At 36.0% G+C, this 18,628-nt stretch overlaps 1 protein-coding gene across 50 annotated transcripts in view; it reads left to right on the top strand.

The window, feature by feature from the left end:
* Positions 1–18,628, top strand: part of SOX6 (SRY-box transcription factor 6) — a 369,681-nt gene that overhangs the window by 155,259 nt on the left and 195,794 nt on the right. For all 50 annotated transcript variants that reach the window (XM_086893202.1, XM_086893189.1, XM_086893212.1 and 47 more), the window contains one exon: positions 2,360–2,570. In XM_086893202.1, the coding sequence (XP_086749328.1) occupies positions 2,360–2,570 (211 nt within the window). The remainder of the gene's footprint in view (positions 1–2,359; positions 2,571–18,628) is intronic.

The following is an 18,628-nucleotide window of genomic DNA, read 5'->3' as shown; positions in this document are numbered from 1 at the left end:
AGAAAAAGAAGGGTGAATGTGCTGCCTGATGGAGGCAGGACTAGGGGAGTTTTTCACTGCAGCGAAGGAACATTGTGCTGGACCGTGTATGCATCCAGACGAGGAACAGGAGGGATTATCAGGAGGAAGAACACTCTGTTATTCCTACTTACTCCGCAGATTTGCCTTATCTTCTTGTTTCCGGCCTAAACAATAGATGTAGTGTTCCTTGCTGAGAGCATGAAAACCCCTGCATTGAGCCTGATGGATGTGCTTCATGTACTGTAAGAGGATGTTGCTCTCTTGAGAAAAAACTCCTTTAAAATTACTAAGTTGCTCTTGTAGCATCCTCAAAGGTGAAAGTGCTGAAGTACGTAGTATTAATTCTTCATTGAGGAAAGAGATAATAGAAATCCAGGCTTTACATCTGAAAAATATTAAAGATTCTCTTTTAATCTCCACTGTAAGACCAAGTTTTAAGAAAAATGCAAAGTAGTATTTGTTAGAAAGAGTTAAATATATGAAAGCTTTCCATTTTAAAGGCAACTAAAGTTCATCTCTGTATCTGGTCTAGTATCTTGTTCTCTGTGATGTTTGACTCTTCAGTGAATACAAACTTATGGAGTGAAAAATTTGTTAATGTTTATTTGCTGAAAATACAAAAATAAATTTTTTATTCCATGTCACCTCTCTTTCTGTTTGTGCCTGCAAAACCTCTGTTGTTCCTACTGTGTTGATGAGGGGCTGCTACCAGTGGGATGAGATACAGAGTCTTCTAATTTCCTGTCTTAGTGAATAAATACATTTGCAACATTCCTAGCAAATGCTGCGTCCTTCTCCAGTGACAGTAACAGTGCTGTCTGATCACAGACTGCTGTGCTTGAAGACGATGTGTCACCGTCTCCTTCTGCACAGTCCCCAGCCCCATGTCACCCAGCTTGCTCATTGCTGGTCTTGCTCCTCCTATTACATTGCACAGCTACTTCTTAATCTCTTCCAGACTGAAGCAAAGATTTGTGTCTTGTGGTGCTGCTGATGGTTAATGCTTTCTAGCCTTCAGAACACAAGTTTTTTTTAGTGCTCTGATGATGGGTACTTTCAGCTTATAAAGTAGTAGGAATATTATCTTTATGGGGAACACTGCATTGTGAGAATGTTTTTTGACAAGACTATTAATTAGCCTCTTAATATTTAAATGTATTGCCACTCTTATTGCTCTTAAATTAAAAAAAAAAAAAAAAGTACATTTCATGGAATCTAATATACACACAAATATTTCTAGGCATACCATAAGGAAACAGAAAAACCCCAGTAGTTTTTTTCCCCAAATGTTTAACACTCCTAGCCTGGCATTATTAAAAATTAAAATAGAAGAGTAATTTTGGAAAGAGAAGTGTGTGAGAAATTCTTGTGGCTGAGATTTTGAGGACTAATCCAAGAACTACTTCTCTTTTTACTTGAAATTGTGAAAGCAGAGATGCAGTGAATGTTGCAAATATAACTGGGAGAATGACAAGTCTGAGCCACAGAAGTTCAGCAAGGGCTTCACTGTTGGGTGATATCACAAAATTGAGGAGAATTGTCATTACTCATTGTTTTTTGATGCCTTTTTTTTATTTTAATTTTTGCTCAAATAAACATTGTCTATTGACAGAAAAGATGAACCCTTTTAACTTCTATATTTTTTGTCTATGTAACACCTGATACATGTGGACCATACCATATATGTACCATACATATATGACTTGTTTTGTCACAACTTCATTTTCTTGCTCATTCTTTCCTATGTTTCCTAGAAGCATCATAACATTCATTCTTTAAGAAAAAATTAAATTTGAGTTAAAGGACAGTGAATATGCATAGATACACACATACTATTAACCTTATTTAACTGTGAAGTAGATTCTTTCCTCCTTGGTCACTGTTGGCCTAAACCTTTCTCTAGTTTTGAAGTCACGCTGTTTTCCATTAGTTGAGGATTTATTCAGGAGTAATTTGTCCTTGCATGTACCTTCTTCCTTAGTGCCATACATATTGTCCTTAAGGAACTACAGAAAACTGTAAAAGCTTAACACATTCATTGTTGAAAAGTATTAAAATGGCTTGTTTCTGATGAGGGAAATCCTTGAAGAAGATTATCAAAGGCATGAAGTCTGAATGTTAGAAACATGGAGAGAACTGAACTTAAGGACAAAAGTGCCCATGAAAAGCGCTGAAATGAGGAAATAAAAATCATAATGCTCAATTTATAAACTGAATGAGATATGTAGGCTTGTTATTATTACAAACTAATAAATAATTCTTTCAGCTTTTGCCTGCCTGAGATCCTTCTGCCATGAGGGAAGAGCCTATGTTTTGACATAGTTTTGTTTCTTTGCAGGAGTCAGAGAGTAATAAGTTATGTTCCCTATATTCCTTCCGAAATACCTCTACCTCACCAAACAAGCCCGACGAAGGAGGTCGTGACCGCAGCGAGCTAATGACCAGTGTTAATTTTGGAACACCAGAGCGCCGCAAGGGAAGCCTAGCAGATGTGGTGGACACACTGAAACAGAAGAAACTAGAAGAAATGACCAGGACTGAGCAAGAAGGTATGCATTGGATAGGATTGATGTAGTTTCCCCACCCCTCCAATCCCATAATTTTTATGGCATAGAGGATGTGGGGGCCATAAAACTGCATAATTGGCAAAGGCAAGGATAAAGTTATTCACAGGTTTCCATGGCAATGGTAGTTTGAGATCCATTAGGGATTTTAGACAAATTGCCAGTTTTTAAAAACTTTTAAAATTGTCTTGGTTGTGAGTCAAAGCAAGAATATTAGATTTGGTGAAAACTGAACTCTTACTTGAAGGGTTATGATGAATTCTTAACTGGCTGTGGACTTGAGGGATATTCTTCAGTTGTATTTGTTCTTCCTTTTAAAAGACAAATGTTTATTTTAAACAATAAGAATGAATAAAACATGAGCTGGTTTGTTTTGCCTTCAAAATTCTCATCTTTCATCCCTTTAATAACCGAGCATCTGTAACTAGGAGAATGGGAAACAGTTTTAAGTGTAAAAATACATGGTTCTGACCTATATAGCTAGAATTACAAAGGAAGAAATCTCTTGGTTTTTTTCTAATAGTCTCCTCAGATATTGTTGCAAGTATTAAAACAGAGATAAGAATTAGGACAAATTGTTGAGTGCTAAGCCTGTTTATGTAGCCAGTCCTTATTCAGATACTTTCATTGATTTTGTGAAGATTTTGGCTGTGGTAGGAAACAAAAAGAATTGGAGAGTGGGTTTATCAGTGTACATGTACAAACAGCCTGGACCCACCATGAAAATTTCTCCTCCTGGTAAATGGAATGAAGTCTCACTTGATTCTACAATACCTTTTAGTCTGTGAGCTCATACGTGAGTTTGAATCAGGAAGTTGTGAGAGCAGGAGGCTCTGAAATAGAAAAACAGGTGTGGAGGCATCTGTGTGGATTCTCTGAGATATTTTTTACCAGTTCTGTTTTTGTGGCATTAAAAATAACCCAGGAAGAATATTTATAATGTAGCAAAGCCAAAAGGCAGTAAAACTTTGTGATTTGATTTTTTTAATTTTTTTTTTTTTTTAATTGAAATTTGAATGAGTTCAGACTTATTTTGACTCCTCAGTTTCATGGTATGGTCACAGTACACTTCAAACAGTGCACTCTAAGTTCCCTTGGCTAATACAGCAATGCAGATTTCAATTAAAATTGAAGCTGATACAATAATATGTTTAAATATGGGATAAAATAATATAGTGATGGAAGTAGGCTTCTAAATTTCTTGGCATAATTGTTAAATGCCAGTATGTTCTATAGGTGTCCTTTCTGAAGCTGGTGAAACATCTCTAAAGAGAGAATGTCCCAGATTCTTTACTACCATCTGTCTGTTTTCAGCTGTAAAGATCACTCTTTTAAAAATTGCTTTCTTAGATTTGGTGGTTAGGCTAGGAAAACTATTTTAAATATTACTTTGGCAAAGTTGTTTTCTGCAGTCAGTAGCAGTCGTTCGACACTCCATGCTAATCAAAGGTCTTGGCTCGTACTTTGCTGCGGGAGTGCTCAAGTTGCTGTTGATTATATTGACACCACAGCTAAGGCTTTTCCAGGAGTGTACTGGATGGTGTGCTAATAAAAATGTGCATCAGAAAGTTTAAACATAACATCTATCTGTAGGGATTCAAGCATTTCATAGCTTATTTCTGTGGGTTCTTAAGAATTTTCTGCACTTCCCTTATATTAGTATACACTGGTTGTTTTAAGAGTACAGAGCAGAGCGATCCCTCTCTCTGAGTCAGAGCCTTACACGTTATGTGTCCTCATCAGCAGAGAAATAAAGGTCATTTTTGATCTATAAAATAATCTTGCCTTTTATGGACCACATTATAATGGAAAGTCTGCCTGTAAGTTCAAAGGTACTTGACTGTATCTTCATGTATAGGTTAGGCTGAGATTAGACACTAGGAGATGATTCTTTGCCGTGAGGATGGTGAGGCTCTGGCACGGGTTGCCCAGAGAAGTTGTGGACACCCCTCCTTGGAAGTGAAGCTCAGGTTGGTGGAGCTCTGAGAAACCTGGTCTGATGAAAAGGGTCTCTGCCTACCACAGTGGAGCTGGAATTAGATGATTTTTGAGGTCTTTTCCAACCCAGGCCATTCTGTGATGACTTTATGGTTCTGCATCAAGTTTTTTCCCATTCATTACTTATGCTTAACAGAAAATAATCAATGAACATCTGACTGGTAGCATATAAATAAATGCAGAAAAATAATTAAAAGAAAGATTTGAAATTCTTCAGGATGTTGCACTTAAGAAGTTCAGTGTTTCTAAACTTCTGTGTAGGCTAGGAATATCTAAATTCTTAGAACGTATTTGAATACCCGATTCAGTATTCAGTGGTTTCTCTGAATTAAAAAGAAGTACTCTCCATACTTGTTTGATTAAAATAAAATGTTTTAAAAATAATTACTATTTTAAGATTGAACTTTGTTTTAGCTCTGTGAAGTCAGTTGGAGAAATGAGGTCTGAGATTATGAAGTTGATTTGCCACCTTACAGTGTCTTTTGAACAAACTAATTAATAGGCTGATCACACACCATACATCATGCTCTTTAACACCTATCCTTTAAAATATGTTTCTTTGCAGTCCTTTTCTTAAAATAGTATGCAACCAATGAAATTGAGGAGCCCTTTGTGTACTAAGCCCTTCCCTGTCACAAAATTGCTTGCCCAAAATGAAAAATACTTGCTGAGTTTTTTATAAATAGAGAGAATAATATAATTGGTTTAATGAATGAAGTGGAGAAAAGGCATGTGTTTCTACTGTATACTGTGGTGTGGGGCTTTAAGTCCTGCATATCTCCTTTAAAAGAGTGTAATAGTTCATGTTAGCCTTATTTATAGGGATGACCTCCTTGACCACTGATGTAGCTGTGGGATTTGGGCTGGCACACAGTCATATGGCAAGTTAATTGTAGAGTTAAATGTGGAGTAAAGAACTCAAGAATTCCAGTCATCAGACCTAACCCCAACACCAGCTCAACGAAAAGTCTCTTCTAATATTGTTACATAGTAACTTTTTGGTCCATCCATATCATCTGAATTTGAGAAATACAAGTTGTTCGGGTCAAATACTTAAATACTTCGTGCTGTAGACTCCGATATTAGGTGTCTGACATGCTTGTATATACTCCTTGTGGTCTCTGTTGTACCTCATATTGCTGGAAAGAGGATATATACTGGAAGACTTGATTGTGTCTAAATAGATATATTTAATCAGAGTCCTTTGGCTCCTGAAAATAAGTTGTCTAATGAGAATTTCATCTGAGCAGCTGTGACTGAGGAGGTCAACAGGCATTGCCTAAGAGAATATGGCCCAGCTGGTTAAATCTGGTTGTTGTAGTGATTTAAATGGTCAAGTGCTGCTTGTAATCCATGACCGTCTGTTTGTAAAGGGAAGAGTGAGTGCTTCAGCATAATGTACAGCTGTTTTAATCTCTCTTTAATAATAGTGCTTCAGCCAGTGTCATGTCTTGTGTATGGTGTGGGAACACGGGTGCCTCACACAGGAATATAGCTTAGGTATGTTTTTAGCTTTATTTGTATTCCGAACACAGATTACCAACATTACAGAATAAACAACATATTTTTTTACTTTGGGGTCCAGTATTTGCATTTTTTTATACAGTAAGGCACTCCTGTGCCCTAATTTGTAATGATTTGGAAATGAGAAAACTGATGACAAAATTGTAATTGAAAAAGAAAAGAATGCTACAAATATTTAGAGTTAATTTGAGTATGTAAAGACTTTGCTGACACGTGTTCTCGTAGGACAGAAGAGGTCAGAAATGAACAGGTGTCTAATTTAATCAATAACATTAGACTCTAGGGCCTCTTGGATAACTTCAGTATATTCATCTTAGTTATTCTATGAGCCAAAGGATTGTTTTACTGGCCTTTTCCTTTGGAAGTAACCTACAGTACAATCAAGTATTAAAACTCTAGATAGCTCAAAATTAAGAGTTTATGTTAGGCAATATGGTCTAACTGCTTCTCTCCTTTTCTATCCCCTTCAAGTAAAAGACTTTTCTTTTTGAATATTGCTTATGTTACTTTTGTGAGATAGATTTACAGCCTGGGTTGCCTGAATTCTATGCTGAGAATTGGCTTCCAGACAACTATCCTACTGTACTTCATCATAAGCCTCTAGGAGCAATAATTAGTAGTACACATCTTGTCTGTAACGAGGAGAACAGATTTCCCCCTTTCAGATCTGGAATGCTAGGTTGGCAGGTCAGCTGGCACTTCTGAGCTGGAAACTGGGCATGTCATTTCTGCTAAGTGCTAAGCCCTCATTACTCAGGGCCTGGATTCCTAATTCACTTTTGACCTTGATTCTGAGCAATGTATACAGTCTCATTTTTCAACCAAGCCCAGTGCACAATTCTAGCACAAGCCTTTTATGAAGTGCTTCCCATTCTTGTTTCCTCCTTGAAGACCATAGTTGAACATTAAGAGATCAAAGATTTCTATGTATGCATTGTTTCTATGTATTCATATGTATTCTATGTATGCATGGTAAATATTTCTATGTATGTATACATAATTCTATGTATGTATATATTCATACATATTTCTATGTATGTATATAACTACGTTCTAACGAACATAGATATAAAGAGTAGTATATTCATAAATTTCCATCTATTCTCTGTCATGTGCACCTGTTTGTACCCTCTCTCTATAGGAGGATATATGGGTGGATATCTAAATAAAAAATTAAGGGTTTACACGTATTATTAATTCTATATGCATTAGGGAAAATCTTAATACATTGCTCAGTAGTGGTGTTTTTTCTAATTTTGTGCTTTGTTGTTTTCTTTTTTCTCCAGCTTCATGAGTTAATAATAACTGAACACTTTCTGTTGTATTGACTTTAAATAGATTAACATTTCCCCTACAAAGCTTTCTATCATTTCAATAATTATATTGGAATGTAATATAAGTATATTGAAATACTGCACATACAGATCCAAGAATTTCCTGCTAATTTCTTTGGGAAGTAAGTAAACTTAAACCCTCACATACTGTGTTTCTAAGTGGCCATTGGCAAACAATTTTGGTTGCAATTGCTTATTTTCTAGGTTTTGGGTTTTTTTAATTTTTATATTTTTTTTTATTATGGCTGTTTTTTGTTTTTTTTTTAAGAATCTGTGTATTATGTCGTATTAAATGAATGGAGAGTTTCAGTTTTGCATTCTTTGTTTTAAGCTGGCCATAGCTGAGAACAGACTTCAGACATGTATACTTGTTTTTTAGCATAATTTTAAGCACAACCTTTGAGGAACTTTCATGTCAGGAGTTTTCTTTGGTGCATGAGTCCTAGAAGTGAACTGCTGACCATTTATGGTCAGTGAATATTTTAAAATGTTTTTCAGAATTTTTGCAGAGATTCAATTCAAGTTATCTGTTTTACGGTGTGCTGAATACCCACACTTTCCGCTGATGAAGGCATGATCCCTGGCTGTCCAAACACACTTGGTCTTTGCAGACCCCTGCTCTTTCTTCTTTTTTATTTTTTTTATGGATACAGATATTTTGTTGAAGACGTCTAAAATGTTACTGGGTTTTGGTATTAGGATTACCCGAAGTAATCAATAAAAATGACTTATTGCTACTGTTCTGTGTTTTGTAATACCCATGAAAGTTGCAAATGGTTACTGGCGTTTCTGTTTGGATATGAAAAACTCACTTTCAAATCTATTCATCACCTTTGAAAAAGCCATATCTGCTCGGTACCATCTGTATCTTGTTTCCCTTTTCTTAAAAATCAAGAAAATTCAGAATCAGTTATGCATATAGTTAATTTAATACTTTTATTTGCTTTTTGTTGGAAGCCGTATATAGTGGCATCTAAGAAAGAGAATTTCTCTTTAAACTACAGACATGCTTCCAAAATAAAAATGCAAAAGCCCAAGCGTCCAGAAAACAAATAGATGACTCAGACTGAATTAAAAAAGAGATACGAAGCATATTTTCCTAAATTGCTGTTTTCTTCCATTATTTACCTCCTTACCATGAAATTAAATGCAACTTATTTTTTCTCTTTTTTTTTTTAAATTCCTATTATCTTTGTAAAATCACTTTGGTCACTCTTTTTCAATGCTATATATGCAGCTTTTTTAGAAAAAAAATATTCTTCTCTTTATAGACATTTTGTAGATCATAAAATTTCTAAGGATTCATTTGTTGAATTCTACAGTGAATTCCTATGTCTTAATGTTTTAAGCTAAGGTAATTTTGGAGCATTTTGCAACATTACCACAAAGGAAGTGTTTTCTAGGGGTTATTTTCCTGGTAACTAAAAGAAGATACAACCTATTTTCCTTCTCTCTGTTGTATTTGCTTTTTCTATCAGAAATTAATTCCATTAATGTTCTTTTGTTTAATGAAATGTAGAATGCATTTAAACATACATTTAAAAATTTATTATTTTTTTGCAAAGAGAGACTCAATGTGTGTAACCATACTGTGTCTGGCCATTAATATTTTGTCTCATATTTTTATTTATCATTCTGAGTGAGAATTTAGGCATTTTTGATTATCCACTTTCTTATGTCCTTTAAATTTTTCAGAATAGTATTTTGTGACTAAATGCTGTCTTTCAATTTTTATTTAAGAAACTGGGACATATTGTCATCTTTCCACCTCATCTTTTTGTTTATCTGGCTGCTTACACTACAGTCTTACCCAGTGTTGTAGCATTTGAGAATCTAATCACTACTCCCAGGTTCTGTGTGGATACAAGAATTTTGCAGCACTTTTGAGTATGTCTCATGTTACATTTGGAATCTTCCATTCAGTTTTCTTGGTCCTGGAATTCATTCATGGTCCACAAATGGAGAATAGCACAGACTTTTACATGGGTATCATGGAGAACGAGATCTACATGAATACGTTGATAGATTAGTTAGGCCATCTGCTTTGCTAAGAGGTTTTCATGTCCCCTCTTAGTTCTTATTCAGTATCATCAGCAAGAAGTTGATGGGTCTGATGGTAGCCATTTGAGAACCTGTCAGGAAAAAAATACACTTTGGTTACTGTCTGACATTTACATCGGTGTAGGATCCATGGAATTTTATGGAGTTTCTACTTTCCTGGAGGTTCAGTTTTCCAATGCAGGTTGTTCTCTGTTTAAGGCTTTGTACCTGTGCACCTCTACAAAATTGTTGCGTTTTCTGGTAAACAGAGATGATCCTGATACGGGAAGAGTCTGAAATTCAGGACTCAGTTCTGAGGACTGGAACATCCATTCTAGCCATGAAAAATTCTTTATTTTTGAGCAGGTATTTGCTTTCACTGTTTTGAGATTCTTATATGATGTTGAAGAAACATCTTTATTCAACCTAGAATATGTGAGATGAATAAAATCCTTTTCATTGGAACAATTGTGTCTTTACCCTGTTCTCATTATCCCCGAACAGGACAGATTATACTGAAAAAGGTGAAATCTTTTCTTTGCCATCATCTACTGACCATTCCAGTCAGTTCCTCCCCAGAGATGTGTTTTCCAATGTCTTACCTTCAGGGATCATCTCATTTTTATTTTTTCTTTAATTCCACATTAACCCCTCAATTCTGACCTTCTTCAGTGTTAGATATAATTTAATTTCTATTTTATTGCATGATAAATTGTCCCAGTGCTTCCATCTTATATAATTTTCTGCACTATATTTCTCTACACTTCTGTTCTCTGTTTTAGACAGGTCAAACATCTGCTATCTTTACACTATTTGTATGTTATTAGTATTGTGAAAGCATTAATAGAAAAGGGTATCTTAAAAGCCAGCTTTTTCCTAAGGGCAGTAAAAAAGGCAAGATCAGTATGAATACGTACAACTGACATTGAGCTCTGTGGTAGAGACTATAAGTGAGTAAATAGCTGTATAAATATGGAGAGCTACTTTGGTTGCATGATCTTGGCAGCAGAAAAATAAATTCAAACTTCATTGGTTTCTGATGTTCTGTGACACAAACAACGCTATGATCAGATCATGCTTTAAAATGGCAATTGAAATACCTTTTGTAGTCATCAAGTTAATAGTAGGGACTAGACTGTGTTATTTCCCATCCTAAAATTGCTAATGTAAATAAATAAAAGGATACAAGGGAAAAAATTTGGCTTGAAAATGGCTGATCTTGTTTGCCATTGTATTTTCAAAGTTCTGGAGGGTGAATGGCCTCAGGTTTCTTTGGTGATGGACTTTAGTTTTAGTTAGCCTTACTTGCTTTCCCATTCCTGCTGTTTTGCAACAGGGCCTAAAAGTGCTTTAAGTGCTTGTGACTGAGGTAATGAATGGAAATATCTTCCCAGCACTAGAGTATTGCATTAGACTGAATAGTCACCTTACTTGTAAAAGCACTATTAGAGAGGGGCAGCTGTAAGTAAGGATAACGATTTGTGTCCAGTGCTTATTTACTGAAAATTGTAAATGTATTATTTATTGAGAGCTCTCCAGACAGTGCTTGTCAGAATAAAAATGTCAACTCTAAGCAAAATGTTATAATACATAATAAAAATGCTAGGTGCACACTTTGGAGATACAGCTAATTAGATCTGCTTTTCTTAAAGAAATGACAGTAAAAATGCTCAGCAGCATATACATTTCAAATGCTGATATATTCCTTATTTTTCTATATGGTATTTGGTTTAGATACCTTATAATTACTTAAAAATAATTTTGACAACTTTATTTGGTTGCCACAGTAGAGACAGAGGCACTTGCTGCCTGGCTGCATGAGGCAGTTGCATGATCAGGCTTTCTTGTTCATCCAGTGGAGAGAGTAGCTACTCTCACTTCTGTTTCAGTCTGAAACTCCAAGATACCACTTTGTTTGTGAAGAAAACCTGCCACCAGTGGAAGCAACAAGCAATTACTAAGATTAGTCTTCAGCCATGCTAATTAACCCCAAACAAATATTCTTAACAGGGAGCCTAAATCCATTCAATGTCTGTGTTGCTTTTGTGTATTATTAAATATGAGTGGGAATTAGAGAGGAAAAAAATAAGTAGCTATTTTTTTTTCTATTTAAAATATTCATTTAAGTTGTTGTGTTGGTTTTTTTTCAATTTTATTTTCCCTGAAATTTACAATGAGAAGAATTGGAGCTTAAAAATTTGGAAATCTTACTTTACAGTGTAAGGGAGGGCATTGGCTTTTGAATTTATCCTTTTTTACAAAGAACTGCTCAGTTCAGCATTATAAAATTTATGATGTCATCATGAAAAGCAGCTTTCTTGCTGCTTGTTTTGAGTGCATCAGCCAACCCGAGAAAGAACCTTACTGTAATTATTTTAGTGGCAGTCTATCTTTGCTCCCCTTCACTTGGTTTGCTATAGGTTACACAGAATCAAGGAATTGTGGAGTGGCTGAGGTGGGAAGGCACTGCTTCTCTGAACAGGGCAGGATTACCTACAACAGAGTTGCTCAGAGCCATGTCCTGCCAATTTTTGAGTATCTCCAAGGCTGTAAACTCCACAGCTTGTTCAGTGTTAGGTCATCCTTACGATAAGCAAGATTTTCTTTTGGTTCAAGGGAATTTCCTGTTTTCCCGTTTGTTCTCTTTGCCTCTGGGCCTGTAATTTGGCACCATGGAGAAGATCCTGGATCTGTCTTTACTCCTATCATCAGATATTTATATATCATCCCCTGGAAGCTGCTCTTTCTCAGCCTCACCGTGCTCCCAGCCTCTCTTTATGTGAGAGATGCTCCAGCCACTTGGTTGCCCTGTGGCCCATTCATAGACTCTCTCCTGTCACATATCTTTCTTGTACTGAGGAGCCCAGAACTGGGCACAGCACCCTAAGTGTGGTCCAAAATGTGATTTATTTTAAGGCCACTAGTTCTGCACTGTAAGACTGAGCTAGTACCTTTAAAGCCAAGAAGAACTTTATTATGATGAAGTCTGATACTTCCTGAAATTCTGCTCGAGCCCTGGCTGAGCCCTGTTCACTTGGATAATCTGAGTTTTAGCCCTGCGCCTGTGCTCTCACTTCCCTGTGCGTAGCTGATGAGGACAAAGTGAAAACCAAGAAAAAAAGCACAATTCAGTGTTCTGAATTACATATTTCTGTGCTTCACAAATGTATTTTGGACTGTGAGGAATCCTTCTAATTCCTGTTTGTAGCCAGGCTTCTTCCTTATTTGCTCATTGGCACAATGATCTCCAAAATGAAGCAGTTGTTAATGTGTCAAAATCCACCCTCTTCTGTCCTGCTTTAGTAAGATAAAGAAGTAGTGGTGTTTTTTTTTAAAGTTCAGATTGTGATATTCCTGAAAAAAGCAAGTGCACTAGTCCTTGTTAAATAGAGTTTTGAGGGCAACTACTGTGTAAACATCTGCAGAGAGCTCCTGTTAGCATTGCTCTGTCCTGATTAGCAGTGCTCACTTGGTTGCAGTCTTGGGTCTGTCTTTAGCATGGGCTGCGAATCAGTAAAGCTGTTCCAAAATGTCTTGTTCTGCAGCCTAGCATTTTGGAATGTATCTAATAGCTGTTTTCTTTTATTAATCATAATATATTTTTAGTTTTACTTACATAGGTGCCCAGAGTTTCTGGGCACAGTGCCCTATGTATGAATGGCTGTTTATTTTCATCTTCTTTTTTGTTAACTGCTTTACTTAATGCTTTACATAACCATTTGCCATATTTTGACATGAAGCTATAATGCACTGCTGCCTGCTCACATTTCTTACAGAACTTGATGTGACATCACCCTCTATGGTAAATCATGATCTTCACTGAACCTAAAAAACCCCATCTTGAATACTTTCCTGTCTTTTATTTGTTTGAAAATGTTGAAGCAAGCAGGCTCTTTCGCCCATCTGGAAGAAGCCTGAACACTACAGCTTAGAGAGCCTGCAGTGACACCAGAAACATTGAGGGCTCTGTACTGAATTCTTTAGTCTAACACCACTTTAAGAATGATTTCTGTTTGCATTTATAGCTATGCTCTGTGTGTTACAGGATATGCATGAGGACAAGATTCAGCTCTTTCTACTCTATCTTAAAATTTACCTGCATATTCAATATTTAAAACAGCTCTGCTTCTCAGTGTAGGTCTTAGCAGTCCTTATTGTATCTTAAATGTGTAGCAAGCAGATTACTTTTGAATATTTACAGTGAAACAAAAACTAACACATCGAGCAGAGGTTTGTTAAAATGTCAGAAGAACTTGCCATAGTGAAAAATAAATATTGAACCAAGTTTATTCCTGAGGTGACTCTATTAATTTCAATAGAATTACTGCAGGAGTAGTTCTGGAAAAAATCTGTCAAGAATTTGTATTATAATTTAAATTTTTTTTCACAGAACTTTGAATAGCCCAGAAATAATTTTATAGGTCTGGCATGCACATGTATCACTAAGTAAAATAAGCTTTTGCCTCAGCCTCTGTTCCCTCTGTGGACTGTTTGTGTTTTCAGTTGTTTAAATGGGGTTGTTGCATCTTTGTTAATAGGTTTTGTTACATCTGCAGTTATACTTGTAATTAAAAATTTACTTGGAGCATTGGTTCCACTCGGTTTCAGCGTATCTGGTGTTTCTGTGATATAATAACTAGAAAAAGAATCATGTCTGTTGCCCTTTTGTGTCTGTGTATCAGGTAACACAACAGACAGTGGCCAGACATGTGACCTCAAAAATGAAACCAATTTGTTAATGAACTAACAAGGCAATGTAATAAGCGTCTCTATTCAGTCATTTTCCCCAGCTTTCGGTTGTTCCTTAGAGCAAGGGTAGCCAGTGCTGTATCAACAAATTATTTGATGACAATAATTTGGCTGATGAGAACACATGGAAAAAAGGCACAATCTAATTAGAAAACAGAGTATATTAGGTGGCAAAATGTGGCTAATGTTTTATATCTAATTGTAAAACTGCAATTTGCAACTTTTGCTAGTTAATGATTTTTACACCCTCCTTCGTCCTTTCCACACAGAAAATCATTAAAAAAAAGGCCAAAAAAAGAGACTATAGGATTTGAAACACAGTGGCCCTGAAGTGATGGGAAAATGGCCAAGGTGTCACAGCTAATTTCTGACCCTGCTTTATGAGTTCTGCTGTTCCTTATTCCCCTTGTCAGTCTGTGAATCCCTGAGGCTGTACACACTGGCCTAACATCACTCAACTCCAGTTTTATATCCTCTTTTAATAATGTTGAGTCTATTCTGTCCAACTTTGATTCAGACAACCTGCTTGTCTTGAAAAAGTGATATATTTAATCAGTGGCTCTGTCTCCAGCATAGCTCCCACTGCGTGAGACTAGAGCCAAAGAGTAGTGCAGTGGCCTGTCACTTCTGTTTGAATAGGTAATGTGGAGCCGCTCAGCCGAAGAGACAGGAGCTGGAACTGCTTGTTAGGACACATGATCAAAAGCCACTCTCTGCTTTCTGCCAATCAAGCCTCATGTCGCCTTGTGGGGCAGACATTAAATAGATTTTTCTGCCGTACACTGTGGGCACTTCGCCAGTCTGACATGTGAACTGTTACAAAAGATACCAGAGTTTCCACTTCTTGCTGACTGCTTTTAAATATTACCAAGCCCTTGCTGTCCAAAGTAGAATATTTTAAATAATGGATTATGATAAATTTCAACTACAATTAGATAGTCTCCTTCCTGCTCCCAACTCTTCAAAGATATTTTGAAAAGCAAAACTTTAGCTTGGTTTCCGAAAACAAACAAGCAAGCAAAAAACTATTGAATAACCCTATGGCACATAGATTTGAACATGATTATTGTCTGAGCATTATGGTGAGTTTCTGCTTTCACTTGTGCGATTTTGAATTTGCTTCTATTTTTGGTCTTTTTACATTATTTAATTAGATTTTCCTAGTTGAAATCATAGCACTATTTTATTACTATGTTTATGGGAAGGGATAATAAAATTGGCTTTTTTTTTTTTGTAAATGAGGTTGAATTTATTTATTGTGTTTATTGGCTGCTGGTGCAAATATAAATGTCTTTAAATGGCTCTGTAGTTGGTTTTAGTTATACTTTCCCTTGGTTTTTTCCTCTTTGTCTCTTACCCTCCATAACCACCTCAGCTCTTGTGCCCATGGCAACAACGCTCAGTGGTTGAGGCTAACAAAGATGACATTTAAGCTTTGCCTAAGTAATGAATATTCTTTTGTAACTTCCAGGGCCACTGAATTTATGTAATTTTTTAGAGTTCCCCAGCACCTAGAGAACTGCTTCTATTTATGTACTTGTGGTCATGATACCCAGATATTTACTCCCTTGTGCTTGCCCTTGCTGATCTATCTTTTCCTTTTCTTTTTTTTTTTTACTTTTTCGAGTAAAACTTTTTTTCTAACCAAAACATACCATGGCAATCTAGTGGAATTCATTTAAACAGTGAGCTACACATAAACAGCTGCTCCTTCAATAAGCCATTCTTTATAATACCCTTATTACCTTCTAGTGTCTCAAATTCTGATTAGTCAACAGTGCTGATTGCTGCATGGCATTCCACTGCCCATCTTCCTTCTGCTCAGCTGCTCATGTCTTAGCTGTTCTGTGATTACAACACAACTTGTGCATTGTTTCTTCAAGTTGTTCTTCATATTGTATATCTTTTAAAAATCCTCTAAACCCTGTTGAGGACATGGGAAAAAACCTAATTTGAGTTCACCATAAATTCCCTGAAACTCTGAATTGTTTTTGTACCACTGTGATCCTCACAGTCTGCGTCTCTGCAACTTTCTAGTGAGATGAATAAATACTTTAGATTTACAAGGGTAATCAATAAATAATGACCAGTTAAAAGAACTTTGGAATAATGACAGTTATTGTAATATTTGTAATAGAGCAGGAGAGACCAAGGACCGTGGGCTTTTTAAAAAAAATCTATCAAACCCAAAAACCACACAATGCTTTGTCCTGGTTATGCTCTTACAAAAACCAGTGGGTTCAGAAGTCGTTAAGAACAGAACTCTGTCATGAGAAAGCAGTTTGGAAAACATCCCCCCCGTAATACATGCTGGATTTTAGAAAAGTGTGTAGTGGCAGAAGGAATGCACAGAGTGAAAATGGGAAGGGAAGGGAAGGAGTTGTATCCCTGGTGATCTCAAATTTCTGCTCAAAGCAGAAAATGCAGGGGTTTGTTAAGGACATAAAACTTTGCCAGCGGGTTTATAGGTAAATAGCACGGTAGTGAAGAGAACACCCTTTCTGTGGCTCTGCAAACCCCCGCAGCTTCCTTTGGTACAGCCCCTTAGAATCAAGTCCTGGTGAGTCTGAAACGCTGACACACTCAAAACGCAACCCCATTAAAGGCCTTAAATCTGTCATTGTGCTCTGGAGCCTGTTCTGAAAATAGCAAAGCTCTTTTTGTAAATTAAAATCGGTGTGAATGGGAACAGATGTTGACATGCTTTACTTTATCTGCAGGGATCCCCGTCAGGGGGGAGAGGGTCACTGAGGTTAGATGGCAGGAATTACTGCAAATGTGCAAAGGAGAGGGAGAGTCTGATACAGACATTGTCTCTGGATTTACTAGAGCAGGAATAGCATCCAGTGTGTACTTCTGGGTGCTGAGATGTGGAAAGTAAGGAAAGATGGTTGTGTAACAGCTTTAATTCCTTGGATAATGCTGTCCCCTTGTACGTCTATTTACAAGATAAAGGGGGAGAGATGGTTGGCCTGCTTTACAGAGTTGGTGAATTCGGTCAGATCTGGATTCCAATGGATTCTGGGTGACCCCAATTCCCATTTACTTCCATGTTACCTGAGTTCACTCAGGACCTTCTGGAAGGTGTTTGGCATACTCAAGGCTCAAACTACAAAATATTTGCATCATTCTCATAGTGGGTAGCTTTTTTTGGAATTTCAACATTACTTTTTAAGATATTGGGTGAACTCTCATTTTACATTAGTGTCATCATCAATTTTTAATAGTTTTTGAAAAAAAAACTCAGTTCTGTTCTGAAATGTGCAATTTATTAAATAGCTTTGCTAGTCAATCTCAATAAATTCTTGCTGAAGATTTTTTCTGATTTAAAAAAGATAGTAAAGGATGAATTTATTTATAAGAACTGTAATAGTTTCCCTCAATTCCTTTTATATTTTAGATTACCTTATAATTTTCTAAATCTACATGAACAATAATGATCAATTTTGTCAGTATTATTCACACCTTTTATTAATTTAGCATAGATGAATAAATGTGAATGTTGTGAAGAGTTGATTTGGAATAGATTTTAAATCTGACAGTTAGATTACAGGGTACCTAAGAAAAAATGGCTCTTTCACTAGGTACCTAGTAATTTAATTCTTGTTTGAAATTATTATAATTTATTACAGTGTGTGGGTCCTAATGAATGTCTACTATTAAATGAAAAGGAGAAATTGAAATTATGAAATTCTTTTAACTTGTATCTTAAAAATCCTCTTAAACAATTCAGTAGATATTAATAAGCAAAGTGCTTTTCTTTCCTTTTTATATAAATGTAAACAAAAACATTTTCCTCACTACATAATGACATTAGATTGGTGCTACTGGAGATTCTCACTTAGAATCAAGACTGTCTTAAAATAGAGGGGAATATTTTATGTGATGAAAAATATCCAGAGTTTTCCATCTTGTTTAGATATTTAAATCTTCTTGTATGAGTCCTATTCCTTCAAGGAAAGCTCAAAATCTCTACTAGAAGTTTTGCTGTTAGAAACGCCGATGTATTTGTATGAGAAATTAAAATTTCTCAGCCTTTTTCCTACTGAAGGAGTCAGTCATCAGGACATTAGAACATAATGCACATTATACTTTTACTGTCATCATGTAAAATTATTTTTCCACTTTTCTTCTTGGTTTTCATTTGAGAAGCAGTTAGGAGAAATTGGTAAAAATGGCTAGGTATTTCAAGTAACTAAATGGGTAAATGGGTAGGCAATGCCAAATAAATGTAGGTTATAGTGACATTTGAAATGGATGATGGAATACAAACTGTGAATTATCTTTGTTAAGGGGTGAAAACACATTAGAAATTTCTTAGATACAAACTGTATCAGTTCATACTACTATGGTTCACTTAAAATTAGGCCACTAATGGAGTTATAAAATATGTTTAAA

This window comes from Cyanistes caeruleus, chromosome 6 (genome assembly GCF_971803275.1).
Source record: "Cyanistes caeruleus chromosome 6, bCyaCae1.hap1.1, whole genome shotgun sequence".
Lineage (NCBI taxonomy): Eukaryota > Metazoa > Chordata > Aves > Passeriformes > Paridae > Cyanistes > Cyanistes caeruleus.
The sequence above is the reverse complement of the archived record's forward strand: the minus strand, read 5'-3'. Positions and strand labels throughout refer to the sequence as shown.